At 34.7% G+C, this 10,079-nt stretch overlaps 1 protein-coding gene and 1 long non-coding RNA gene across 2 annotated transcripts in view; both read left to right on the forward strand.

Moving 5' to 3' along the window:
• Positions 1–5,674, forward strand: part of pole2 (polymerase (DNA directed), epsilon 2) — a 10,572-nt gene extending 4,898 nt beyond the window's left edge. The window contains exons 9-19 of the mRNA XM_060880332.1: positions 79–127; positions 309–381; positions 723–895; positions 1,027–1,116; positions 1,220–1,274; positions 3,823–3,882; positions 3,992–4,069; positions 4,146–4,254; positions 4,776–4,952; positions 5,111–5,178; positions 5,288–5,674. Coding sequence (XP_060736315.1) covers positions 79–127; positions 309–381; positions 723–895; positions 1,027–1,116; positions 1,220–1,274; positions 3,823–3,882; positions 3,992–4,069; positions 4,146–4,254; positions 4,776–4,952; positions 5,111–5,178; positions 5,288–5,306 — 951 coding nt within the window. The 3' untranslated portion in view covers positions 5,307–5,674. The remainder of the gene's footprint in view (positions 1–78; positions 128–308; positions 382–722; positions 896–1,026; positions 1,117–1,219; positions 1,275–3,822; positions 3,883–3,991; positions 4,070–4,145; positions 4,255–4,775; positions 4,953–5,110; positions 5,179–5,287) is intronic.
• A 3,452-nt stretch (positions 5,675–9,126) lies between these two features.
• On the forward strand, positions 9,127–9,505 carry LOC132851972 (uncharacterized). Its single transcript, XR_009649083.1, has 3 exons — positions 9,127–9,193; positions 9,306–9,355; positions 9,440–9,505. It is a non-coding gene; the product is annotated as an uncharacterized LOC132851972 (long non-coding RNA).
• Positions 9,506–10,079: the final 574 nt, after the last annotated feature.

The raw sequence follows: 10,079 nt of genomic DNA on the forward strand, positions 1-10,079 counted from the left end.
AAATGTGTCTGCCAAATACCATAAATGTAAATATGTAAATGCAACTGGAACCAAAAACATCTTAACATTGTTCATCACCAGTTCCACAGTGGGCTGTACACCGAATCTTGCTTTGTCTTGGCTGAAGGTAACAACTGTCTTGTAAACACAGACACAGTTAACAAACTGTGATTGAGCCATATTTAGCTAGTTCTAGAGTTTAACTATTTAGTTTAAAAGTTCTCAAGTTTACATATAACTAAACAATAAGGAAATGTTTGAATGTTAAGGGAATGTTTACTTTTTAAGTCATGTTATGGTTCCTACAGGGTGGTATGAAGACTCAGTCTTCCATGTCAGTGCCTTTGGGTTTCCACCAATTGAGCCTTCCTCCACTACGAGGTGAACAAATAACCATCAGCGTATTGTCTTGTACATGCAAACTAGGGCTGCAGTATTTGGTTAGAATAATCAGAAATGTAATTTCTGACATATGATGTGTAATCAGGTAAGTGTGCAAATAATTGTTTAGGAGAGTATTAAAAAAGCAAAACGTAAACATTGATAGTTACTGTACATGCTAAAAAGATGTTATACATTTAAGCAAGTTAAAATATTTTGTCAATGTATTAAATAAAATAAAAATAATTTTAATTAAGATCATTCTTTTTTTCTTTTCTGATCCAAACACTTATACAAACAAAAACGCTATCCCTTAGATAATAGAAACCTTTCTGTTTCAGGGCATATTATGGTAATGTGAATTTCTTCGGGGGTCCATCTACCATCGCTGTGAAAGCCTCCACCAAGCTGAAGCAGCTTGAAGAGGAGAATGTGGATGCCATGTTTGTTATTATTTCCGACTTGTGGCTAGACAGTGTGGAGGTCCTGGAGAAGATACAGACCATGTTTTCAGGTTTAATGCATTTTTGTAATGTTTCTGAAACCTTTTTTTCTGAAAGTGTTTTGTACATTAATGTTTCTAGATCAGACGAATTTGTTGTTTTCATTTAATATTAACATAAAGATCTTTTGAGCCTGTTATAGGCTATTCAGCAATGCCTCCCACCTGCTTCATTTTCTGTGGGAACTTCTCCTCTGCCCCATATGGCAAAAGTCAGATCAAGTCCCTAAAAGGTGAGACGGTTTGAGGCATAAAAACTCACCTTTTCTCACTCCGTTCACTAGCTTTACTTATTTATATTTGCTTGATGTCATTAATGTAGACTTTTTGTTTCAGAGTCTTTAAAAGCGCTGGCTGATTTAATTTGTGAGCATCCCAACATTCACCACAGGTAAGACACACTTTGGTCACTCACCAGCTGCCATCTACAGTACCTTCTGAGTCATTTGTTTCTTATTACTCTGTTATATTTTATGTGCAAGAGGAAATGGCTTTTCCAACTGTGGAAAAGAGGCAATTAGGAGCGACTTGTTTCATGTTTTTTTACCCTAAAGACTTACCTACCAGATTTACAGATTTACTATCCTCATTAAAATATATACTAGAAAAGATAAATGCAAAATGTCTTCTTAAATAAACAAGCATTACTATCTGCTTTTACTGAATTCTGTGAAGCACAAAGCAATACAGCAATCATATTTCACATTTAAAATAGATACTAATACCATTACGTATAACAACACATTTTTAATCTGGTGTTTTCTTCCATTATCCAAAGATTTAAAGACAATTCTTGTCTTTAAATGTGCCAAATTACATTGAGAATATTGGTGGACAGCAATTAGTGTTAATTTCGTCAGACGAGATGAGACGAAATATGTTCGTCAACAACCTTTTTTTTCATGACTAAGACGAGACGATGACAAGACTGCACCACTATCCAAAAACGCTGACTAAGACTAAATTAACATGCATTATTGTTGACGAAAAAAGACGAGACGAAAATGTTTTGTATAAAATAAAAACTAAGATAAAATCTCTCTTCATTTTTGTCTACAATTGCCTCTGATTTTTCATCAGCTGTTACGCCTTTAAAATATTCAGCACGAGTTCGCGGCTTCACTGTTGCTCAAGTTACAGGTCCGCGAAGCGGATCCCGCTTATTATATTGCTACCTACCAAAAAATCAATAATTTGACTCAAAATGATGATTTAAAAAGAAGTTTATTGATTTAAAAACAATTGTATTGTTTCCGCTAAAGAAAATAGTGCGCTCCGTCTCTACGGTTAGAATCCTGTGTGTCCATGGCAACGCTCTGTTTTTCATGGCAACGTTGTGTTATAGTTCGCAGCGGTCTGTTATCAAGAAATAAAATAGTGTGTGTGTAGAAAGAATTCGTCCACACGCCGCTCAAATAAATAAATAAATAAATGAATAAATAAAAACTCCTGAGCGCAAGTCCACCATAGGTCTACGCAGGCTTTTTGAGTTAAATTATATTTCCTGTCGCTGCGCAGGCTCTTTTATTGTACATGACAGCTTATGTCCCAATGACTGGTCTTTGCATTACGATTAAAAGCAGCATCAATAAAGTAAAAAAGTGATGTGCAGTCAAGTTCGAGTGTATGCACTGTTTAAATGAGTGTTCTAAACTTCTCACTGATACTTTTGTGATTCGCGGAGTTTTGACAAGTTTTATAGCCTTGATATTGTTTCTTATTCAAAAGTGGTGACAGAAAAAACTCAGCACCCCCAACCTGAAACCTCTTCCCAAGCCTCTGTTACAATCACATCATAATCAAAATGAATAATTAGGCTTAAAAACAAATGTATATGTAAGGGAATCAAGTTTACCAATTACATGTAATATTGCTCCAAATATCATCAATAATGGTGTGTGCAATACCATGTATAACTTGCATTGAGTCGGTAATTTATATATACACACACACACACACCCCTACAGTTTTGATCTTAGGCTTTTCATTAAGTTATTTATTTCCACTATAACACTTGTGTTCCTGAAATTATTGCATTTAATGAGGCCTCGTTGTATTTATTCTTACAATAGATTCCAGATGTGGTCAAGCTACAATTTTTTGACTAAAACTAGACTAAAATACCTTGAGTTTTCTTTTGACTAAAATTACACGACTTTTAGTCGACTAAAACTAAGACTAACAAAAAAGATATGTGAATGACTAAATATGACTAAAACTAACAAGGAAATTTGGCACAAGACTAAGACTAAATTAAAAATAGTTGTTTTTTTTACGAAATTAACACTAACAGCAATTTTCAGCTCATGCCACAAATTTTTAAATGGGTTAAAGTCTGAACTTTGGTCATTCGAAAACACAAGCCTATATTTAAAGCAAATTGTTTCCTTTTTGCCCTGTACCTTTGTTCACTGTCCTTTTGGAACATATTTTGTTTTGCACTAAATTACCATCTGACAACATATTTGGCTCCATCCATGTTGCTTGTGTTCACAACAGGCTTTTCAGTTCCTCAAGCAAACCAAAGCATGATGCTACAAACACTAGCATTGATCACAGTCATGAGCCAAACATTATGCTTTGAATTTAATGTTTGTTCAGGTTCTCCGATTTCATCCATTGAACTCTTTAACCTCTTCACTGTTGTGGTTGGACTCTTCACTAACAATTACCCTAATCACCTGAGTATTCAGTTTGGTGTTGTCTTGGTTGTGGCATGTTTTATATTCACAGTATCACTATTACATTACCAGTGTGGCACCCAAATGGTCCCCTGGGGTTAAAAATGAGGATTTTTATGTCTGTGTTTGTGAGTGAATTAATCCATTATCCTCCACTTTGACACTTATGTGCTTATTCTTTAGAAAGCTTTCACAACCTATATAATTGGACACATTGTATGGTCATGTGATGTACTTAACTTTTTTCTGACACTACAGCAGTCGCTTTGTGTTTGTTCCTGGCCCTGAGGACCCTGGACCCAGCACCATTTTTCCCAGGCAAGGGGTTTCTCGCTGTTATTAGAAATTCTGTAGGCAACCTCAAGTGTAGCTCCAAAAAAATTAATGAGCTCGGTGTGTTTAATGTGTCCTGTATTTTCATTTCAAGGCCTCCCTTAGCTGAACATATCACTGAAGAATTTAGACAGCGAATCCCTTTCTCTGTCTTCACCACAAACCCATGCAGGTATTTTTCATGTTAGGATAGAATGTTTATCTTTATTTTCAGGAATGCTAAGTGCTAGGTTCTTTTCCTATTCCAGGATACAGTACTGCAGTCAAGAGATAGTAGTAATCCGAGAAGACCTGGTCAACAAGATGTGTAGGAACTGCTTGAGACTCCCCAGCCAGAACCTCGACATCCCAAACCATGTGAGTCTGTTCTGCTATGTATATCAACAAAATTTTTACTTTCCCTAGATAAAATGAAATTCATCATAGCACAAAAGCAGCTACAAAAAACAAAATAAAATAAATTGTGATTGTTGAATTTCACTTGTGAGGAGGAATACATCATAATCCTATTTTTGGAAGGAAGCATACTTTATACTTTAAAATTATTTCATTTTGTAAAATCTATAGAGAAATGTTGACTGTATCATACCAAACCAAGATGTCTGCAGAATTGTTAAAAGTAGCTTTTTCAGTTAACCTTAGGTTTTATTAGCTATCATCATTTACGAAAATAAATCAGCCAGACAAATATACTTAATGACTAATCTACTGACAACTTTAATCTATGTACTTATATTGCATGTAATTACATATATTCATTTATTGCTGTATATTACATTTTTACAGTATTTTAAAGCTTTTTTAAAAGAACAAAAAAGAATGAATCAGTACATATATTCTGTTTATTTCTGTACTCTTATTGCCCAATTTTCCTGCAGTTTGTGAAGACTATCTTGTCTCAGGGACACCTGACTCCACTTCCCCTGTTTGTCAGTCCAGTGTACTGGGCATATGACTATGCCTTACGTGTCTATCCTGTTCCTGATGTTGTTATCTTTGCTGATAAATATGATCCCTTCAATATCTCCAACTCAGATTGCCTCTGCATCAACCCGGTATTGTCTTTATGATTTTCTGAATTTTTTAAAATCTAATGTAATATTGAAGCAAGAATTATTGCAACACTGGAAACATCAGGTACTAATTTCTTAATCATGAATAATAAAATCAGTTGATAATGATAATAAATATTTACCATCCTCCATTTTTGCAGGGCTCTTTTCCAAAAAGTGAATTTTCTTTCAAGGTGTATTATCCATCAAACAGAACAGTGGAGGACAGGTATTTAACTTTAATTTTCTTTAATAATACTTTTCATTATTACAATTATTAAATTCTTTGGAACACAAGGCTTAATATTTTTCTTTTCATATTTCTTTTTCTTATGCAGCAAATTGCAAGGAATTTGAAACTGAACCACATGGTGATTGATGCTTGTAAGACTGTTTTATATAGAATATAAAATAAACAATGTTTTGTTATAGTATATTTGCTTTAAGTGTAACTAGAAAACTAATACGTGTACATTTTTAAAATATCTCCCATTTTCTCATATCAAAAGCTTGAAAGCTTAGTAGATATTGTGTGGTCTGGTTTGAAGCAGAAACTAACTGGTCAGTGTGAATAGATGTGACAAAGTCAAATAAAACATGTTAGCATTCACTGTTAAACCACTGTTATTACAACATAATTGCAAATTATTTTATTATCCCACAAAGTATACAATAAAATTCACATGCAAACCGCTTGGTTGAGTAAATGTGTTGTCTGTTGTTAAGAGTGTGTGTATGACTTTCTATTGTGCTGTAATTGATCATTTAATAATAAAAATACAATTTCTATTTTCATGAACCTATTACAAAGTAACTATAAAAGTCTGAGCAAACTGTTTATTTACAAATAACATATATAACTTATAATCTTCTAACATATATAACATTGTATATATTCCAAATTTTTGTAATGAAACATTTTACACTACAATGGCAATGGTTGTGGTATACGAAGGCAAGACAAAGTATGTTTCATTGGTCCACAAAACCTTTTTGCCGTTAGTGCTGTCAAGTGTTAAGGTGGTCACTGGCAAACCCCAGGCATGCAGAAATGTCATTGACACCACGCCTGTTTAATGTGTTCTGTATAGTAGATTCATGAACAGAGATTTTAACCAGTTCCACAGATTTCTTCAAGTCTTTATCTGTCACTCTAAGATGAATAGATTCCTTGTGAGGCTGGGTTCACATTAGAAGATGATTCTTGTAAATAGCAAAATCAAAATGTTTAAGTGCTTTTATAAAATAACATCTAACACACACCTTAAAACTTGTTTATCAATTAGATGCTATGTTTGCAAAATGTCCAATTCCTAATTAGCATTTGATAAGTCATTGGCCTTAGGTTTGCTACAGTATGGATATTTGAATAATATATTCAGTATCTACCAGAAAAATTAAAACTTTACCAGAAGAATTAAAAAATTGTTGATTACTATAACATGGATAACCGATACATTTATTCATAAATGCAGGTAATTTCAAAATGTTTACATACTTGTTCCTGAACTGTATGAGGCAGCAAGTGAAAGTAGAAACCAGCGGTAATGTAAGAATCTGAGTGACCAAGCGCCAAACTATGATGGCTAGATGACTGGGTTAGATAAGATTATTTTGAAGAAGAAATTAGTTTTCTTTTAAAAAGGCCGTTGGTTCTTATTTTTTCTTCTTCTATTTTATATATATATATTTATTTATATATATATATATATATATATATATATATATATATATATATATATATATATATATATATATATATATATAATGGCATGCCGTTTTGGAAATTATTCATGAGAGAATTGAATGAAAAGTCTGAATATATTGAATGAATCCTGACGTCATCAAGACGCATCCGATATTTTGTACTTTAGGCAGAATGACTGTCAGCGATAAACTTATTCGCTGCTAGGTAGGTGGGTTAATATGGGTTTGTAATAGCAGATTTGGTTGTAAATTGTAAATAATTTTATTATTATAAATACAAATTATAATTTTGTTACACTAGGTCATCTCACTGTATCCAAAAGACAGGTTTAAAGAAATTTAACAAAGTCACCAGTCTTGCGTGACTTTTCCAATACTTCAGTCATATTGTGTCTTACAACTGTCAATTCAGCAGCAATATCTGTCTTTTGGATACAGTGAGATGGCCTAGTGTAATTTGAAAGTTTATAATAATAAAATTATTTACAACCAAATCTGCTATTACAAACCCATATTAACGCACCTACCTAGCATCAGACAATAGGCAGACAGTAGTGAAGTGGACACCAAAAGAGATCCAGATTAGTGATCTTGATCCGTGTCTGTTAGATATGTAAATAGGGGTACTTAATAAAGTTGGCCACATATTCACAGATTCAAGTTTCCCGAGTCAATAACTCCTGAACTAAACGCTGTTACTACACAAATAACACAAGTAATATAGAGACGCAGCTACAACCCAATTTTCCTCAAAATCAGCTTTCCTCCGTGGTGGACAAAATACATAAGTCTCTATGTGCAAACGGCTGAGAGACAGATTCCAAGGGACCGTCTGCAAAGTGCAAAACCCGAAAGCGAATACTAAAAAACAGTCAATAACTTCACTGTAATACACTGTACTGTCACCAAATTCAGCTCACACATCACTGATGTCCTGATAGTTATACTACAACACTTACTCGGGGGAAATGTCTTTTTGTATCATTTTTATGATTTTCTTATATGAATCACCCGCTTTTCGGGTGTTGCACTTTGCAGACGGTCCCTTGGAATCTGTCAGGCGTTCGCACATAGACTTATGTATTTTGTCCAACGCGGAGGAAAGCTGATTTTGAGGAAAATTGGGTTGTAGCTGCCTCTCTACATTACTACTATAAAAAAATGTATTGAGTTATTCCCAAGTTATTGACTCGGGAAACTCGAATCTGTGAATATGCGGCCAACTTTACTCAAGTGATATCGGGTGCGTCTTGATGACGTCAGAATCCATTCAATATATTCAGACTTTTCATTCAATTCTCTCATGAATAATTTCCTAAACGGCATATATATATATATATATATATATATATATATATATATATATATATATATATATATATATGAATAATGAATAATTTCCTAAACGGCATATATATATATATATATATATATATATATATATATATATATATATATATATATATATATATATATATATATATATATATCTCCAGCTCCAGATGACTGCCCTATATCCTCTTTCCTCTTCCTCTGCATCACTTGCTTGCTGGTGTGTTTGGTGTCGCTGGGGTGTTTCAACACAGCGACACCAAACACACCAGCAAGCAAGGGATGAAGAGGAAAGAGGGGACTTTGCTGGGGCTTTGCTGATAGCTTAGCTTTACATAGGCATCATTGGTACAGTACTCACAGGTATCTTTAGACCTTCTCTGATCACCCTGGAGCTGATCATTGAGTCTTTAACTTCGTTTGAAACGTGTAGGCCACGTTTGTCTAAGTGTGTGTGTGTGTGTGTGTGTGTGTGTGTGTGTGTGTGTGTGTGTGTGTGTGTGTGTGTGTGTGTAAGGTCACTGAACCAGTTCTGCTTCAGCCGTCATTCTGGTAAACAAATCGTTTATTTGCTGTTAGCTGTTATGTTGTTTGTGTTCTATATTTCACAGTCTCTTGATGCTGGTGAACTGAACAGCACTTGCTGCAATGTTCAGTTTGTGTCTAATAGTCTGGCTTATTATATCGTGCTGCAGCTATATATGATACAAACACACAAACACCCTTCTTGATAAGTTCTAATGTCTAGTTTTGTTTTTCTATTTCTGGCCAGTGGACATCAGAACATACCTTTTGTGGAAGATAAGAGGCCCAGAGAGTCGTTGACCTTGATGACTTTTAGATATGCACCTTTGTGAAATAGATCTTAAGTTTCAGATCTTGAGCATCACAAAACTTTTGTTAATTGCAGTGATTAATTGTGTTCACTTTAAATTGTTCTCTTCAGGTTGAATCTGGGAGGGTTACAGAATTAGAATAGAGACCGACATCATCGTGCCAGGTTTTTATTATGTGGTAAGTTTATTTAATGAAATGTGTATTGTTGTAAGTAACGTTTTGAATTTGTCTGCAGTGTCAATATTTTTTTTTATTCAACAGCAACCCATTAAACAGGTGACCTGCTCATACCTGTTTGTGGGTAAAAATGGGTAAATGGACACCTCCACTTGGGAGAAGGAAGAGGTTCCCGTTGCATACTGTATGCGGTAATTCCATGTTTCACACCTGATGTGTATCTACATTTGGTGCTATTCACCTGAACGGGAGGCTGTAAAACCTACTGTGCAAGTTTTAACGATTCATTGATTTGGCTTGCAGGAGAGTGACGAGAGCTTTAACCCAGAGGAGACGGAGGTGCCCTTTATTTGGTATGATTCTCTTCACTGTTTAATGGTGTAACAGTGTATTGTGTGTTTAACATACTCTAAGCATTTACATGTCCTGTTTCTTAGCTGACTTTAAGGCGCTGATTCTCTGAAGGATTCCTTCAAATCGATTGAAGCAGAGATCTCCTCCTGTGTAAGCTAATAAATGACTGTATGAAATGACAGATGTTTAAATATAAATGATTTTGATAATATAGTAAACAGGACTCTAATATGTAATGCTAATTTCTTTTTGTAACTTTTCTCCTCTGTGCAGGTCCCCCACTACAACTTCCTGGATGTTTTTTTGTGCTGATTCTGTTCCGCCATTTCAGAAGTGGCTCAACGCTTGAGACAGTAAGTGACTGATCAGAAGATTTATAAGCGATGTTGAATGTAAATTCAGAAGATGAAACCTTTAACCCTGATAGGCCATGGTATTAATGATGCTTGTTGTTTTCCTTTCCTGAAATTTAAGGGAGGATTCTTGGAGCGCCTGCTCGAGCTCGTCAACATGTGGGATGTGGACGTGTGGGAGCCTGCAGCAGAGCTGTACTTCACAGTGCTTATCGTAAGTGTTGGAATATCTTTTGATGCCATGATACACAAATTCTCAGGATTGTATCTTAAACTCAGTGATACTGTGTTGGATGTGTGTGTGTGTGTGTGTGTGTGTGTGTGTGTGTGTGTGTGTGTGTGTTTGTGTGTAATTTGTCAACAGGATCAC

This window comes from Tachysurus vachellii, chromosome 10, assembly GCF_030014155.1.
Source record: "Tachysurus vachellii isolate PV-2020 chromosome 10, HZAU_Pvac_v1, whole genome shotgun sequence".
In the NCBI taxonomy this organism is placed as follows: Eukaryota; Metazoa; Chordata; class Actinopteri; order Siluriformes; family Bagridae; genus Tachysurus; species Tachysurus vachellii.